Below are 19,950 nucleotides of genomic sequence, written 5' to 3' on the forward strand. Positions count from 1 at the left end.
CCCTTTGTGTCTTGCTGGCTTTTAAAGATATGGTTTTCTTTCAAAACAAATACGATACAGGAAACTGATTGACATTTGCCGAGCTGTCAAGAGTTATATCTTTCAAACTCTGCTGTGCAGCAGGGACAGGCAATGCACTGAAGGATTTCAGCAGGGTTATCTAGGTAAGATAGTCCGGCAAATACTAAAATGATGCCACTGGTGCCACTTTTGTGTCCTGAATCCATTAGTGAAACAAATATGTGGCAGATTATGCATTTAAAATCTCCCAAAAAAACAACGTTCTTCTTTTGTAACCTATTTTTACATCGAAAATTGTGGGAGACTTATCAGTAGCAGTGTATGTGCATGAGAACTAGCCTAGAGCAATACTGTTACAACCCCCGCCCCCCCACACCCCCCCCCCCCCCCCAGGAACACCAGGGTTAGTAGGTAAAACATTACTCAAACCTGTCTAGCATGCTGCTACATGGTTAGTGGAAGAAAACTTGTTTCAAGAGAAACATAGAAAAAAAAACAGATTGTTCGATCATACATACTTAACCGCTACAACCTTAACCGCCAAGCAAGTTCCATAAGCAATACATAGCTATTGGGTATGTGTCTTCCAAGTAAATAGTTGCATGACATTTGTGAAACTTCTTGAAAACAACAGTATTGCAAATCTCTGAGTTAATAGAACGAGTGCATTCAGACTGGCCCTGCTGCTGCTGCTGCTGTTGCAATTCTGTACTTTTGGCTTAAGACAGGAAGGAGACAGGAAATTGGAGTCACACTTTTAACAGCTGTGCCATGCCTACTATCCTACTGACATGACGTTGTTTGGCTGGGGTGATGCAGGGCCATGATCGCCGAAATCGCAGGGTCAGGAAGAGGGGTCACATTTGACGGTGTTATTGGCATGGGGTTCCTGCGGTGTCTACTTGCCTCTTCCTTTCAATGGGGGTTCTCTTTCCTCTTATTCCTACACATCCTGTTTTCAAAACAAATGTCTATATATTTTTATTTTTTTAAATGAAGGAATGTATTTCCATTACCCTTTATAAAAAGCAATGTAAAACAGTTCTGCTACTTCATATTCTGACTATTAGATGATCACATCTGAAGACTTTTAATGGGTCTGAAAAGCTTAGCAATACTTATGTTTTATTCTTCCCTGGGACGTTTTATATAATTCCATAATGCTTAATACTATCCAAATCCCAATGCCTCGTATATGAAGAGAGCAAGCCCAGGGGGAGGGGGGGGGGGGGTGTTAAGAGTAATTTACAAGCTGGTGTATCCACTACAGCGCAGTAACATCCTATTACTATCATGGCGCAGCAATGCCTTCTGTTTTATATATGCACTATCTGGGAAATGTGCCAAATATTATTCGTTTGTTTGTAGTTCTCATGAATCTTTCAAGTATGGAAAATAGCTTTTTGCATAGCGTTCAATAAGAGGTAGTGAAGAGGGTCATAAAGTTTAACAGATACCGTAAGTAAGGCAGGGACGTGTGACTTAATTAATGCCACGTACCCGGGCCCTATGAGGGATGCTGTCTCTGTACCTCCTACGAGGAACCCGGGGTCTCTGGTACTCTCTCCTCTGGTTGCAGTTTATATGCTGTGCGTTCAGTCCCGCCAACGTGTGTCCAGCCGGACAAAATATACGATCGTAACGAGAAATCAGTGGCGCCAACAAGAATCCGAGAACTCCAAATGGGAAAATATTTAAAAAATACTGTATTTAGATCATTAATGTAGATACAGAAATCCTCCTACGCGTTTCACACGGCTATGGCGCTTCCACAAGGAGCTCCCGGATATGTTTTGGCTGCTGGTCCGCTGATATCTCTTTATGATCGTATATTCTGATGAATCTTTCACCTGATCTCCAACCAATCAGAAAGGTAGCATCGGTTTTCCACCAGACACAAAGGCTTTTTCTGACTTGATAAGGAGGCAGTGACTGAGCTGAAATAAGTCCCTCAAGGGGGAGGGATTTAAGAGAAGTTGACATCAAAAAAGCATGATATCCATTTATTAAATCAAATAAAGACAAGAGCATATCTTTTTTTTTTTTTTTTTTTTAAGAATCATATACAAATATTACTTTTTACCAACCAATATTGGCTTGTTCGAGCAGAAAAGCGATCTTTTAGTAATTTGCAGATAATGCTATAGGTGTCATATGGCTAATTCAAATATGCCAACGTGGTTGCTGATGCTTTCCATTCATTGCCATTACACTGGGATTAAACAAGGGTGAAGCATCAGTGCCACTACATGGTTCATTTCAGATATGGACCACAGTAGTTTTTAGAAGCTCTACAATCTGCCCCCCCTTCAAGAAAGAAGAAACACTTCTAACACACCCATCCCAAATATCATGATGCAGAGTGAAAACTGACCTTGCTTGGCCCAACTAGTATTAGGTTTCCCGTGTTGTTCCTTTTGGTAATTGGGATTGGCATTTCGGGCGCACCTGGAAGTGTTGCAATCTGCTATGAGAGAGCTACCAACTCGCCCATATATTGATATCTATTCCTATAGGACTAGCTACATGTAATCAGTAGTACTGGTGTTTGGCTTAAGCAGTGGTGACTTTTTCTGTATTGTTTATAATACTCAGTAAATACACTCTCTCCAGAACATACTGATACCATTATTCATGCTCGCTCCTTTATAGTGCATAGAAGTGTCTGACTTGGGCATGGATATTCCAGGCAAAAGGTGACACATTGTGTGCTCATTTGCATGTCATTTCCCAGAATCCCTTGCTGCAGCGGGAGCACTGTATGCTAAATGATAATGGTGAAAGGCAGGGTTGCAGACCTGTCTAAGACATGTGAATGTGCTCACAAGTGATATTCTTTATTGGATATATATATATATGTGTGTATATATATATATATATATATATATATATATATATATATATATATATATATATATATATATATATATATACTGTGTATATATATATATATATATACACACACACACAACACACATACAGTTTCAAGAAACTTGCATAACCTTTTATAAATATACCGATCATGGTGTATAAAAGTAAAATGGTAAAATAGATACCTTTTCTACTTGCAAAGCCTGCAAACTTCCCCCAATTCCCAACACCTGCACTCCCCCTAAACTCAAGATCTTGATTTGTGTACACTACGATCTCCCCCAACCCCCACTTTCCCCCCTGTATCCTTTTTATAACTGTACCCCCACAAAACCTTAATAAAAAAGTTTATGGTAAAACACAACCGAAGAAACAGAAACAAAGGGAAAGCTAGATATTCCAAATACAAACCCAAATGAGATATCTGTATTTATTTTGCCTTTTAGTTTATTCTGTAATGTGTACAGTATGTCCTCTTAATCATAAACGATAATTAGAGACACTGCAATATTATTATTTGCTTGTTAAATATATTAATGGAAATGTTATACACATCTGATTACTAATATTTAAATTCAAGTAACCCATCTAACTGGTGCGCTTAAGGAAACGAGCATTGTCGAAGGTAAAATAAAATCAGAGCAATATCACATTACAGTATGTTAACTACTTCAACTTTGCAATGTGTTACAGACAACCCTGCTGGTGTGCGTGTGTGTATATACATACATACATATATATATACATATACATATAAATATAAATACATACATACATATACACACACATATAGAATCATTATTTTGATCAAGCACCTCTATGTAGTGCACACATGCTGCACAGCAGCATCTAAAATATACCTAACAGAGTAAAATTTCACCCATGTGCACATATACTGACAGAAATATTGGTTTGACTTGTAATTCTGCTGCTGTAAGTACTTCATGCAAAGCCATGTCAGATAATGGTTCCGAGAGGACAAGCGGTCACATTGCTGACAATACGGGAGACGTTGGCTACACGATATACATACTGTGCCATACACAATATACATACTGTGCCATACACAATATACATACTGTGCCAATCAGTTATCTGTAAAGAAATGAACACACTTTATCTTTCCGACGCGGTGTATCTTACCTTGTTTGATGCCATCTCGCTGACAGATCGGTAGGTCTGGATGGTTTCCAGCTGGTCCAAACACCAGTCAAGTTCTTCCAACGTATCCATTGCTATTTTCTGATAAGTATCCTCTGCAAACAAACACATAGACATGTAGTCAGGCTCAAGCTGCTCCAAGCTCTCCATAGCAGAGCCAGTGCCACAGCTGAGACAAACAGTGCTGTGGGGTGTACAGTGTTCCTTCATCCTGCTCTGGTTCTCCCTGTACTTCTCCTCCTCTCTGCCCTACTGGAACAGATCAGCACACTTCTCTGCTTTGTCTGTGCAGTGCCTGTTTTCTATCAGCTGTGAGCAAGTGATGTCAGACAAGCACAAACTTCCTGTCCCTGGCAGCTTAGGGGAGGAACAGTGTCTGACCTGCATACAGTATTCTGCATACAGCTATTCTGCATACAGTATATAGGAGTTGCTGCAAATGAAAGCAATTCCTCATAAACTAGTTACTTCTCATAAGTATTAATCACCACTGCATTTAATACAGAAAGTGATGTTGAGCAAGAAAGAGCTTTACCAAGTTTCTGTTTCATTTAACTTTGCTCTGAAACACCCTCTGTACCATTTTAATGTTCATTTCATTGGTTTTAAAGCTTTTGAAATTATGTTGAAGTAAAAAAAAAATTTAAAAACGCAATGATAAATTATGTAGTGTCCAGTAAGCTTTTGCGTGGTTTAAAAGCGATCATACCTATCTGAGGTTTGTAGCGATGTGTGCCGAGGCATTTCCTAGAGAAAAGCGATGGCGTCCATATTTAATAGCCCCAGCCAAAAAAAACTTTTATATCAATATCCCTCTGGGATGGAAAATGACGTGCGTGAAAAGGATGAGAGGTAATGCAATATCAAAAAAGAGGAATATTGTTTCGGTCATCGAATTTATTCCTTTTGGTAACGCACTGCATCTGTAAGAAAGCACTTAGCTATGCAACATGTTGAATGATGTAAGCCGTGTGCTGCCAGAGAGGGTCTGAGCCCATTGGAATGCAAAGCAATAACAGGAGAATTCACACCTCCCTCCCCCATCTCTGCATCTATCTGGGTGAGCGGGGTACAATTGTACTGTAGGTCATATGGAAATAACAACCTAATATAATACAAAACTAGGCCATCCCCCCATGTAATGACATTTGGGGAAGGCTGCCATAGTAGAAGGAAAGTGAGAATGGGAAGTCTGGGAGCACAGGCACATGTCTCAGGCATCCGCAAACCTGCCGTTCCCCATTTTTATTGATCATGCAGTGGTGCCATTGGATTCTGGGTAATGGCATTGCAATAAGCACTCACAGTGCGTCACTTTTTGCTTCTTATCCATGTTATTGTAAAGAAAGAGCTCATGTGGTGGACCAGCAATGCTTTAACATTATACCCGTAGGTTTTTCTGTATCAGCCAAAGTGGACGATCGAGACGTTTTTGGACAAAATTCACCATTGAAGTCAGTGGGAAATTTTGTCCGAAAACAGACCGATCAACTATTTAGACTGGGGGGGGGTCAACTCCAGTCTTCAAGCCCACCCAACAGGTCAGGTTTTCAGGATATCCCAGCTTCAGCACAGGGGGCTCAATCAGAGGCTCTGTCGAAGACTGAGCCTCTGATTGAGCCATCTGTGCTGAAGCAGGGCCTTACTGCGCCACCTGTGCTGAAGCAAGGATATCCTGAAAACCTGACCAATTGGTGGCCCTTGAGGACTGGAGTTTCCCCACCCCCCGGCTTATTGAATAAGTTTGCACAAGCTGTCAGACTGGGCAAGGATGTCAAAGGGGAGGAAGCTGTCTGGAGTGAAGAACTGAATACTGATACTACGTCATTATACACTGCATCATTATACACTGCAGCATTGTTTACGAAGCTGAGGAATTCCAACTTTCCACCAAAATATAATCTATTGCTTTAACCCTTTTACGGACAGGAGCTGAATTGCAGTTAAGGGAAGGCACTTTCACTAGTGTTTTGGTTTTTAAACATATTTACACACACATTATATATATATATATATATATATATATATATATATATATATATATATATATATATATAAAATTCCGCACTCAATTGGTTTACTAAAAAATATTGAAACACACAGAAAATAGGCAGGAAATTTGTCAAATAAATAAATAAATATATATATATATATATATATATTATTTTTTTTTCCATTTTAACTTTTGCATCTACGTTTGCGATGTTTTTCCGTTCGCAATCTCAATATTTTGGCCATTTTACAAAAAAACAAAAAAAAAAAAATGAATTAATTCAGTTCGACGATGAGCCTCGAGAGTCTGGGCTCATTTTCTCGGATTCGAAAATGAATTCCCAAGTTAGCCTCCACCATCGAAACAAACGCCGAATTCAGATTTTGAACTTGAGTTCCTGTCCACCCTTCACTGAGGCTCTCCCCAGCACCACACACGGGTTTTAGGAAGTCTTTTGGATTTGTTTTATTTTTTTAAAAGCAGAAACCCACGCTCCTTAACTCAGAACTGCATTGCTTTTTCTATGGTTCTTCTTGAAAACGGCTGTTCCTGTTGTCTTAAAACCCAATTGGGGTATCCAGCCATTCTCCGGGAATCTTACAAAAACCCTGGGTTTCAGGAATGGAATACAGCGGCCGCCATTGACTTCCATCCCAATCCAGAGAGCTGCGCTTGCATACCAAGGCTACACGCAAGTATGAACTTAGCTGTGTGTTTGGATGGGATTGCTGCTGTTGGCACATATCGAAAATATTCCAAATACTAAAAAGTAAAGCAGGACCTTTCCACCTACATGCATATACTATTTCTACCGTCCGGATATGCAAAAACACAAACATTGCCGAAACAATAAACTGCAGACCAGGGGGTGCTCAACGCCAGTCCTCAAGTCTAGAGACGGGCGCTTCCACCCAAATCCGTTTCCCAGAAATCCACGCCGATTCAGCAAAAAATCCACCACTGGATACAATCCGTGGCCAGTTTTGTAGAAGCCAATGCGTGGATTGCCGAATCTGCGTAGTGTATTGGTAATAATAAAAAAAAATCGCGAATCGCCCTTTCTGAGATTGATCCATGGAAATCCGGAGACCAAAGGAACCGGACGATCCGCTACAGATCCAAATTCACCCCAAAAATTTGCCCATATCTACTAAAGAACCAACTATATCCCCTATTCAACATGCTGTGAAGCCACTTGTGCAGAAGACTTCCACTCCATTCAAATGAATGATACAGATGTTCTTCACCACCACGGGGAGCAACCTCACTGCATATTAAATAAGGGATAATGGCACCAATTGCTAACTCAGGGAGTTTGAGACCACTGTAGTCTGACGACCAGAATATTGTCTATTGTCACATATGCTTCCTGGAAGACAGCTTTTCAGAGTATGTCGACAAAGACAGAATATACATTAGCAGTCAAAATCTCCCAGACCTTAAGACTGGAGTACAAAAGTGGATAAACCAAATCAAATTGCTTTAAACGTTAACAAAACAGTCATTTTATTGTCAGTAACGGGTAGAAAAGGGAGAATTTTGGGGGCGGATTTGGATCTGTCGTTAATCGGCCGGATCCTTTGGTTCACGGATTTCCGTGAATCAATCTCAAAAAGGGCAAATCGTCTTTTTCGGATTTTTTTTTTTTCATCACCGACAATCCAGTTCACCAGTGGAATCCGCGGGTTGAATGGGTAAAATCCACCAGCACGTTGTATCCAACAGCGGTGTTTGATTAATCCGCAAGGATTGAAACTGGCACAGTCGGCTGATGGATTTTACACCGCGGAACGGATTTTAAATGGAAAGCTCGGAAAATTCCGCGAAAGAGATTTTGACAGTTTTGCCAGTCTCTAGTAACGCTTGTAATGGGGACAAAAGACTAAATGAAGCTAAAACTTCACACAATATCAACTGTCCTTGATAGATTACAGTATGTCAAATATTTTGGCGCGTGGCTTGACCCTTTCTTGATATTTGGTTTACATAAAAAATATAATCTGTATATCCTTGTAACAGGGACTTATCACTGTTTGAGAGATACTGCCTCTAAATCCAGCAGCGAGCTGGTTAATTGCACATAGTCAATCAACCGGACCCAACCTGGCTGATTAGGACTCTGAGAAAAGCTTGATGTGAGAAACAGGAGAGATTTCTTTAGGCCACAACTGGGCGGACCTGAGGAAAAGATGATGTCTTGATGCACACAGAAGGACTGTATGCTGACAGCAAGACAAGGGGACAAGCCCTCTATACCTGGACACAGAGAGTGCCATAGCACACAAGGATGCTGACCCAGGAGAGCAGAGAGGCCTTCCCCTACAGCTACAACAACAGAAACATATGAGAGACTTTCTTGTTGGACTGTTGTGTTTTTGTGTATATATGTATATATATATATATATATATATATATATATATTTGGGGTGGTAATCAGCATAGCTACCCACCCAGTTAGATAGGCCACATACAGTACTGTCTAGTTATTCTCCAAAGTAGAGCAGGTTTTTCTTTTATGTTTTGTGTTTGCATTGTTAAAGGAACAGGCAATAAAGCCTTATATTAATTTCACCCTAAAATGGTCTCCATTTGCATATCTCTTACAATCCTTTGCAGAAATAAATCCTGCTTTAATTCGTCAGTCAGTGGCTGCTATATATAATGGTTACAAATGTTTTGCTATTGTATTTAATACTGTGATGTTTTTCTACAAACAATGGTTATTAATTGATTGGAAAACCTACAGTACATGATCACCTGAGGTGGTTAATCAATATTATACAATCTACCACCAACCACCGAGGTTCATGTACCAAACACCCACCCTCCCCCAAATATTGCATGTCGTTTGTTATTTGCATACACGTCAAACATTGAAACTTTTTTGCATTATTTAACAAGATTCTGCCAAAGTTCGTGTGACTCTGCCCTTTATATACTACGACAAGACCTGAACAGGAAAGAGCACAGGACACTTAATAAACCCTGTTCTTTAATGATACTGCTTGAAAGATGAAACCACAGAAGTAAACACTGGTAAGGGAAAATCCCTCCTAAAGACTGCTAATGGCAGAAACATGCTTCAGGGGTTAGTTACACCTGGGTGATTGATGTCATCTTCACCAAAATCTGACACCAAAGTATTTTAAATCATTCTTTAAGTTAGTTTGCAAACATGGGGAGCTGAGACTTGGGGTGGGTTTTATTCTCCCTGGCTGCTCTCTTTTGCTTAATGTCACTAACAAGAGTTTGCGCAGCAAAAGTATTTATTTTGGATGGCTGTGTGCAACTGAACCCTGAAGGGATGGTGTAGGAATTCAAGCTAAATAGTTATATTTTTTCAATAAATAAAATTACGATAAATTGATCTGAATCTATTCCTTTCCTATTTGTATTGTAATATGAGGTACAGTTTGCCTTTTATAGTTTCACCTACTTTGTCTCTATTAAAAAAAAAATGTGTGAGTATCTGGAGCTAGTAGTTTGTGTAATTACTGCTGGGATGTTGTGAACGTGACAAATTCAAGATGGCGACCGCCTGAAGCGGGTTACATCCATTTCCTGATGAGTAGGAGATATCCATGCAAGTCAGGTTTTGAAAGGAACATTTTTTGCTTCAAATCGGATGATGTCAGTTAACAAATAGTCTTTACCATTTATTAGTGTGTAATGTTAATTAATGTTCTATATAATTACCTCATGGTCTATTAGAAATGCATATGAGAGGGGCTAAACTATAGCTGGTGGAGCTGGTACAAGGCCCCAAGTGGCCCATTGCCCTGACCTCTATGATGATGGCTTTTATATGTATTTTAAATTCTCCCTGGTAGTCCTTGTGGTGTCAGCGCCGTTCCTAAGAATTCTGGGTCGGGACTTTTCAGTGCTCAAGGAAACATTGCCCCCCCCTGACTCCCCCAAATCCACAGCACTGCAGCAGTGATCTCTGATGGAGAGGACCAAAGGGGGTGTGGAGGGCACGGAAATTATTAAGTACTAGAGACCACTGTCCACATGTTTTGCCCTTGGGCAGTATGCTATGATGCTAGTGCTCATTTCAACAACATGCGGCCCACCCGCACTCCCTGTGCGGACCACGGCGGCTTTGGTCCGCACTCCTTCTCTCTTCCCCCACCTCCTCCCGTCAGAGGAGGACAGCATCGTAGGAGCACGATCTAGCTGTGTGACCCGGAACTTACGGTGTCTGCTGCTAGAGCGTTCTTCTTCCCTCGTGTGGACCTGCTCTTACCGGCAAATGTAAAAGCTCCTGGGTCCCGCTGCGATCAGGTAGGTATATGGGGAGGGACATTATGATGATGGGTGCTGGGGGGAGAGATGATGATGATAGGTGCTGGGGGAGAAACGATGATGGTGCTGGGGGAGATACGATGATGGGTGCTGGGGGAGATATGATGATTATGAGGGGTGCTGGGGGAGATATGATGATGATGTCTTCTCTCTACCCCTTTTGTATCTAAAGCCCTCTCCCGCCTTAAACCCTTCTCACTGTCTGCCCCGCACCTCTGAACCTTCCACTCAATATTCGACTAGCACCCTCTATCAACATTGAAGACCCACCTCAAAACACATTTGCTTAAGGAAGCATATGAGTATCTCCATGGCTGATAATTAACACCTCATACATTAACCGTGGCCCCTTGCAGACGCACTTACCAGAACGCCCTCCTACTGTCTCTGTACATTCTTCCTAACAACAAATTAGATTGTAAGCTCTTCAGAGCAGGGACTCCTTTTCCTAAATGTTACTTTTATGTCTGAAGCACTTCTACCCTTTATGTGTTATTTATATTATTTGTTATTTGTATGATTGTCACGTGTATTACTGCTATGAAGTGCTTGTACATTAATGGCGCTATATAAATCAAGACATACATACATGATGAGGGGTGCTGGGGGAGATATGATGATGATGATGAGGGGTGCTGGGGGAGATATGATGATGATGAGAGGTGCTGGGGGAGATATGATGATGAGTGGTGCTGGGGGAGATATGGAGACAAAGTGAGAGAGCCAATATCTGGGAGCGATTGCGCTGGTAGGCATTTCAAAAGGGCTTCTGTGTGAAAAATGTACACAGCGGTAGAGAAGCACTGGAGAAGCCCGGCCCGAAATGTATAATTTTGAATAATAAATGCTGTTATACCTGTGTTTTTCTTGGAGCAGTTCGGCCCTTCTCACTTTACAAGTTGTGCATGCCTGGTCTAGAACATCCAGGTTGTTTCTGGTATATTGTCCAATGACATCCAGTTTTCAATACTGGTTACAGAGACAATTACTGCTCAATAGAGCGAGAAGCACACGATGTGTTGTTTTGGGGGGTTGGTGTCCCCCGACAATAGCATCCTTAACATAGGACGATGTCATCTTATGGTCTGGTGATAGTTCCAGGAAGAATATGTCCTGGGCATTCAATTCCATGTGAAAATGGTAACATTAGTGTACAAGTACATCCAGTGTCCGAGTATAGAGCATCGTTATAGAGCATTAGCACCCGGGTTGCATTATATTTCCAACTGAAGACTGGCATACTAGCCCACTTATAGGCGTGCTCGTTAAGGCCTCGGCCAAGCTTCCCGCTGGTGTGCTGAGGCGCGCTGAGGCTCAGGGAAAGCGGGTGCTTTCCCTGGCCTTGTGGGTGCTTTCCCTGCGCGCCGTCAGGGGGCGGTCCGGGGGTGGGCCAGTGACGCCACGGAGCTGGATCGCCCTCATTGGGCGAACCGCTCACGTGACCGAACCTGCGCTCCGGCAAGCAGGGAAATTTTAAATTTCCCTAAGACCTACACTTCCGCGCGCTTGCGGAAGCGTAGGCGAGCCCCTACTAAAGCCACTCTGATTGCGGCTGTAGGGGCTCAGTGCTGAGCGGAAGCGCGCCTCCGCCAGGAAGCAACAACCGTGGACGAGGCCTAACAGTAAAGATTTCTATACGCTTTGCCCAAGTCGTGCAAGAACCGCCACAACTGACAGTCTTTTCTATTATCCAAATGTTTATTTAGTTATGTATTGCATTCATCAAATATGTATGTAACCACTGTGTTGCTATGTGGGTTTTGCGATGCAGAGTAAATATGTTAATTATATTCAGCAGCAAGGAGCCCAGCTAGTATACATACACCGTTCATTAAGTGAGGGGATAAGGAGTGTCAGAGTTGGGACCCCCAATCTATATCTTTGTAGGATGCACAGCAGACATTTGCATGAATATTATTTACAGAACCATGTGATTAGTTGACCAATAAATAATGTTAAGATATCACAGGAATGTGTTTTAACTGACAGTGATATTTGTGTTGTGCCCTTCACCCATCACCTCTGCCAATAATCTTCCTGAATCTTAACATGGACCCACGGGCTACCTGCCAGTCTGTAATATACTGTACAGTATATGCATACCATGAAGCTACACTAACCGATGCATAACAATACAAAGTGGATACAGTAAAGGTGTGACACTAGGCTGTAGGTTATGACATTGTAGCTGCATTAATACGTATAACATAGTACTTCATAAAACAATAGGGGATAATCACTTTCTGGATCAGTTAGACCAGGGATGGCCAACTGCAGTCTTCAAGAGCTCCAGATGCAGCGGCCATAATGTTACGAAATCACGTGGTTTATACCCCGGAATACCCATATGATGGCGCGCGATTACTTACAACCGTACCGCCTTAAGACACGAGTGCATAAAATGGCATGTTAGTGTACTGGCTTTTAAATAGCTGAAATTGACACAGTAGCACAGTACTGTACACATTACAATTAATTCATTTCATTGCACACAATCCATAAAATTCAAACAAAGCAACTGCGATAAACGCGCGTGCCTGGGGCGATTGGCCGCGTTGAGTACAGCTGCGCACACGAAAACGGCGCTGTGATGCCTTAAAATAACGGCCGCTGCATCTGTACCAACAAGTCAGCTTTTCAGGATATCCCTGCTTCCACACGTGATTAAGCCACCTGTGCTGAAGCAGGGATATCCTGAAAACCTGCCCTGTTGGTAGCTCTGGAAGACTGGAGTTCACTACCCCACAGTTAGACCGTAGGCTATGGGTCATATATATCCAGCAGTGCTTAGGCAACCTACAGCTCATTCATCAAGTGCCCTATAGATTATAACTGCTTTGTAAATATAGCACTGCATGTATACTCCATGATCAGCTCAGTGAACTTCTATACCACAATAATAAAGAGCTTCCACAATATTACTTTCTCTATCAATGTCTAGTACAGATGTTCCCAACTCCAGTCCTCTAGGACCCCTAACAGTCCAGGTTTTAAGGATATCCCTGCTTGAGCCTGGAGGTTTGGTGAAAATGATTGAGCCATCCGTGCTAATGTGATGATATCTTTAAATGCACCAGCAGCGCCCCCCTTTGCCTGGCCTACAGGCCAAATACTCCCCCCCCCTGCTTTGACCGGACATACCGCGCTCCCTGGTAATCCTTTCAGCGATATCCATGCCCCCCTTCCTTTCTGACCTGTCTTAGACTACGTACTAGAAGACTCAACGAGCCTACCCCTAACCTTATGTCCTCCCGCTGCAAGCCACCGCCTCCTACCTTGGATATGCAGGCCAACTCTCCTGCCCGTAACGCTGCAAAAAAAGCCAACACGAAAGTGACCCTAAATAGGACTGCCTCAAAACTGGAGGAGCATATTGCCTCCGTGGCCCGCAACAAACCTTCTAGGATTGCCGGTGTCACTGGCCTTCTGCCGTCCCTGCTAGTTGACCCCCTCACCAAACCTATCCTGCTGAGAAATGAAGCACCGCCTGATTCTATGCGTTTCAAGGAATAATTGGGGACTATATTTGTTGTATCATGCCTTGAAGTTGAAAGCACAATATAAACCATTGGAAAACAAAAATAGTAACATACTGTAAGTGAAAACGATCTAACTTCATGATCAGAGTCTAAGTCAGAGGTGGGCAACTCCAGTGCACAAGGGCCACCAACAGGTCAGGTTGTGCTGACCACCTGTGCAGGTATATTCTGAAAACCTGACCTGTTGGTGGCCCTTGAGGACTGGATTTGCCCACCCCCTGGTTTAGGATATGTTAAACCCACAGCAACATTACAAGAAATAATTATAATGAACCACTGGGCTGCTGAACGGATTAGTCAAAAACAGCTGAAGATCGTCTTCTTCAGTGATTTGGACACTGAATGATGACAATATCAGTCACTGCTGCTTTAAGCTAAATATCTGCAGTAATAGCAGGCCCTGGGAATCTGTGATTTTGGTGTTATGTAATGTAGCAGCCAGTCAGGCAGCAAATGGCCTTCACTGCAGCAAATGACCTTCACCAGAGACTCCTGGTCCTCAGATCTCTGAAAAGCAATGACAGTACCAGCCTTCATCTTGCTAAAGACTAATTTTGTGGTGGTCAGCTCTAGGGACCCCCTGCTTCCGGAGATACTTACCTCTGTAGTAGGCAGGTAGCCGCTCTGCTCGGCTAGCAGGGTTCATGTGAAAACAGAGTATCAAAGTTCCCACATCCTGCGGGCCAATAGGAAGCCGTGACGTCATCAGGTTCCTATTGGCCCATGTGATGTGGGAGCTTTAAACTTTAAAGCCCATCCGGAGTGGCTACCGGCACCTACTACGGAGGTAAGTATCTCCGGAAGCAGGGGGTCACCTGAGCTGAAATTAACAGGGTTAAGCTCCAGAAGCCCCCTGCTTCAATCCTGGGTAAAATATATATATATATATTTTTTTTTTTAAAAGGTGCTTGGATTGCGCCTTTAAGTAACTTTAATTGTAAACAAAGCAAATAATACAAATATAAATGTGTCATGACAAACCTAACGAAACATTGACTGTAATAATATTACTTATTTGTATCTATATAGTTTGTTTCCCTTGCAAAGGAAAAAGTACTTTTAAATGTACCATACAACAATTTTCAGTGAACCTACATACCAAGCAGATAGATATGTGACACGAGGCGATGTGTCCGACGTCACTTCAGACGCTGAACGCCGCAGTGATTCACACAGTTACAGTAACGGGTATCGGAGATTAAATTGCAGTTAACGGCGACTGAACTCCGATGCCCGTTGTTGTATCTTTGCGAATACCCCATAGACGTATATATGTAACAAGGTCATTCATAATTACCGTGCAATTTTTATTAAGGTTAGTATGACTTTTTACTACTCCATTCCTGATGCAATTTTTTTATTTGAACAATTATCATACTAATACAGAGACCCCTTTGTGATCACAGCTCTGACTAATAATGACTAAGTTTCTCTCATTTTATGAAGTCATTTTTAATTTAATAAGTGAGACCTAATTGAAGCTTGCAATGTGGATTTCGTTTAAGCCGTTTCCAATTTTTTGTGTTGCAACATTGCCACATAAGTACCTACAATTCTCTCCTCTAATAAGTGTGTGAATATATAATGCATATATTTTAACTTTGCAGACATTTGATTTCTTAAGCAGACAAGGAAATCTTTGGAGGTTTTAATTGGGGGCGCGAGGATGTAGTCACTACTAGTGTGCGTCATGGTTCCTAGCACTCGAGGCGTCCACTGACACCGTGGCTGCGTCATGCCCAAGGAGGAGTTTTCACCCAGAGCTTTGAACGATTCCTGCGTTCCCACGGAGGACGCGATCTTACGGGAAATGGAAGAGGAGGATTCTGGTCCCGCTGCCCCTCCAGCTCTCAAAGGATTAAAGAAAGACAACAAGAAATGAAGAAATGAGTACATCCCATTATCACACACGCTCTGTTACTCGTTTATTTTTCCATATTGCTCCAAGTAATAGATTTATTTTTACTTCACTAAATCTGCCAACACAAGCAACACACACGCACGCACACACGCACGCACACACACACACACACACACGCGCACACACACACACACACACACACACACACGCACACACGCAGAAGGAGCATTGAAGCTGCGGGTAAAATAATAATAACTTTATTTCAGATAGCGCTTTTCTCCCACAGAAACGCAAAGCGCGTCACAGTGACAGTATATTGTGCACAGTACGCAGCACATAGGACTGTTACAGGCAAGGTCCCTGCCCAGATGAGCTTACATTTTGGTTTTTGGTCCCTAAGGCACAGGGAGATAAAGTGACTCGCCCAAGGTCACAAGGAGCAGACACTGGGAATTGAACCGTTGCTTCAAACTCAGCGTCGTTGTTTATAGTCAGTGTCGTTCTTCACAGCCATTCCACCTAAGGCTGCAGTCCCAGTGACTGCTACAGCGCATGCCTCGGTGTGCGCTGTACGTATAAGCACCGCCCCTCAACGGGGCTGGGCCCAGTACGCACCTTCCCGCTGGAGGTGCAGCCGCGCCGTACTGCCAGATTTTTAAAACTCAGTGAAATTGAGTTTAGAGCTTGCGACTGGCGGTTCAGCCAATGAGGGCGAACCAGGCGCGTGAGGTTATGGCCACGCCCCCACAAACCGTCCACCATGCCCCCTCCCGTCGCAAACTCTCCCTCTCTCTCTGGACCAAAGAACGCGGTGCAGCGCTGTGCACGCGTCCCCCCCCCCCGCGCGCGGGTGCACGTGCTCCTGTGCTGACTGGGACCGCAGCCTAACCCAGCCTCCTCCAGTCAGCGTCTTAATGCCGGCACACTGAAGAAGACTGCCCCGCGCAGGGCCGTACCGCTGCTCACCCCAAGGTAGGGACGGGGGAGGGTGTGCGTTTGTGTGAAGAGGTAGCGGGGGGGAGAGTGACTGCAGTGACGCGTTGCCATGACAACGCAATGGCCCATTCCATTGTGACGTCATGACGCTGCAGGAGGAGGGGCCCCGCTGCCAGCATGTCGCCTTGGGCCCCACCAAAGGTAAGGCCGGCCCGGGTGGGGGGGGGGGGGGGGGGGGCTTTGTGGACAGGAGTTGAGAACCTCTGTACTAATGGGAGATTTAACAGAATACGTGTGCCATGCAGACAAAACACGCAACTTGTTTTTTTTGTTTTTAGCAGTGCACTTGTCTCATCTCTCACAACCCACCAATGAAGTGTGAACGTGAAGCGTGTCTGGTAGTGAGAAAAGCTTTTTCGTGGAGTGTGAAATTCAAAAACGAAAAAAAGGTTAACGCAGCACACAGTCGGAATATAAAAAAAAGAAAGAAAAACACTTAAAAAAAACAAACAAAAAACCCCAATATAAAACAGATGCTGGCGCTGGTTTATACAGAGCGCATTATATAGAATAGAACATTCGCTTGTGATACCAGAGCTGGGGCGAAAGTCTGTTACCGCTTTAGTATATCAGTGAGCCTAAAGAGTCCCATCTCATTTAGGGTACCAAAAACCTGTCACCAGATGGGTACATGGCGGTAGGTTTTCTTTTTGTGCGTGCTGAGTGTCACGGGAGATAAGAACTCTTTCACAGGATCAGGGCACCAGACAGGATAAAGCTGTTCAATAAAGCAGTTTTATTCTGACAGTATCCAGCTGATACAGCACAACCTCACCAACGGAATATGCAGATTCAATAAAGAAACCTTTTCTTCAACTTCTTGCATTCCCGCTGCCTTGCTACCGTTGAATTGAGTCAAACATGGGACCTACCACAGGATCATATGGCGCAACACTATTTATTTGCGAGCTCTAAAAAAAAAAAAACTTTTTTCCCAAGCTAATAGAACACATATGTACGCAAAGGGTTTATAACAGTAATTACTGTTGAAATGTAATTCTTTGTGTTGGAACTTTTTAATTGACTTGTTCAGCTCAGGCTGTATTATTTCATACAAATGTTTGCCTGATTGGACGGAAGTACCCATAACTCTGCCAGACCCCACACTAAACTTGCAGTAATATCTTAAATGCTGTTGGCAACATTCACATACAATGCAGTGACCTCTGAGACACCTGGTTAGAGGCAGGATTTCATATTGAGGTGTTATAACATGCATGTGACAGATGAGTAACACTTTTGGGCCTAGCTAATAGCCACCACTTTTCAGCAGTGGCTTAATTAAGCCTCTGTGTGATTCAGCCCTCGTCTTTTCAGACCGTACCCTATTACAGGAACCATGGTTTCATTTATGATGGTAAACTCGTCCTAAACTTCACCGGCTCTGTAGACCAAGCTGCTGAAGTTGGTTAAAACTATTAAAAAAAAATGAAATGTGCATCCCCTGACTGTATTAAAGTACTTTTCTCTACTCTTGGCTTGTTTGGCCATCGGTAATGGGACGAGTCACTTGACACAAGATGCATTTTGTTTAAAAGTGCAAAAACTGCAAACTTCTGCAATGGAACTGAAAAACTTTTGAGTTTAGTTAATTTAGCCTAGAGACGTGTCATTCTTAATCACAAGCAGCAAATATGAGAACGAAGGCGTCATTTCACTGCACACCGCAGAATTATGGAGGTACAGTACATTATTCTCCCTTGTAAATGCAACTCTTAGATTTATAGCGATTTCCTTATCTATATTCTGTTCCCTCATTCTAAGACAGGACCTGGTTTTAATTCTTGGCAGACATTAACATTGGGGCGGGAACACCTTGTTTTTTTTTCATGACTATTGACGTCAATGGAATAACTGAAATACTTACTGACTAGCATGAATCCGGCTTTCTGGGTGTGTGTTTTTAAACAGTATGGAAATGTAAAGCATAACAAAGCACGTGAATAAACCACATTATTCAGTGTGTAACTTAGAGAGTTTTTTTCGGTGTATGGATTTGAATAAAATAGATTATATTAGCCGTCGTTCTGCCAGTCGGCACATTGCTTTTCAAAGCTTTGACGGCTTCTGTTAGTGACAGGGTCTACTCAAAACTGAACATACACAGGAAGAAGCCTTTCTAAATGTGTTTTTTGTTAACCAAACCTGCTAATAATTAGGGATCCCAGTTGTGTGAATGAGGGAACCACACTGGTACAATAGGTGAAGTCATACGTCAAGGTCATTGAATTGCTCTCAATGCGATGTTTTTGCTATTAGTGGAGTGCTGGTTTTTACAGCAGTTTTGTAGCCGGGAGAACCAACAGCCTGCAAAGTGTCTTGGAACTGTAGGAAAATTCATACTCCAAGTGGCTGCTAAGCTTCAAAGTATCATCTGTATCTGGGATCTGAAGAGCAGCTCAAAAACATACGAATGAATGCATCCGAATATGCTGGAACATAACACACACCATTTCTACTAACCAAGTCGTCTATTCCAAGTCAGTGATTCAGACCTCACTTCCCTAAAATAAACCGTGTAAAGAAGTGATGCCGTTTAGATTTGATGCAATGTGTGTTCCAAAGTGTTTCTCAGAAAAGGGGAAATTCGGAGGATGCCTCTGACCTGCGTAACCTTCCCTTCCACAGATCACTGTCACACAGCAACGCAATTAGTCAATTAAAGGGGCAATCACACCGCACAAAAAACGTTAAAAAAATAATAAATAGGTTTAATACTAATGTACGACAGCAGCAATTGCAGTTTTAACTAAAAGCACCGAAGGGGGTTGAAGGGATGCAATTATGGGGCAAACTACCTTCGCCGTGTCGATTGATGAAAACCGTGGAAAGCATCAAGATTTTTTTCGTTTTTGTTTCACAACCGAATCACATTGTTGCACAAAGAACAGCTGACACGCGGCCACCGCAGACACGGGAACTAACATTCTCTGAGCTGATTTTAACATCAGCGTCTCATACACCCCAATGAGATCTCACTGTTAAAACTCAGTACTTTGCCACTAAAATGGAAATGTTTGTGCCAAAATCCTCAAATCTCACTGATTCCAGTCCGCGGAGGTTTGCTTTAAGCATGATTTATTTGTTTTAGGCAGCCAATGATATTTACACTAAGTGAATGAGCCATGAAGTCTTGTAGAATCATACTGCATAATAAATATATGATCCAAAGTCATTAGAACATGTTTGTGAGATAAATAAGA

The 19,950-nt window shown here is 42.6% G+C and overlaps 1 protein-coding gene across 2 annotated transcripts in view; it reads right to left on the bottom strand.

Annotated features, from left to right (window-relative positions):
• Nucleotides 1-19,950, bottom strand: part of PDE4B (phosphodiesterase 4B) — a 239,350-nt gene that overhangs the window by 29,267 nt on the left and 190,133 nt on the right. For both annotated transcript variants that reach the window (XM_075615891.1, XM_075615892.1), the window contains exon 6: nucleotides 4,036-4,148. In XM_075615891.1, coding sequence (XP_075472006.1) covers nucleotides 4,036-4,148 — 113 coding nt within the window. The remainder of the gene's footprint in view (nucleotides 1-4,035; nucleotides 4,149-19,950) is intronic.

The sequence above is a fragment of the Ascaphus truei genome, chromosome 10 (assembly GCF_040206685.1).
Source record: "Ascaphus truei isolate aAscTru1 chromosome 10, aAscTru1.hap1, whole genome shotgun sequence".
Taxonomy (NCBI): Eukaryota; Metazoa; Chordata; class Amphibia; order Anura; family Ascaphidae; genus Ascaphus; species Ascaphus truei.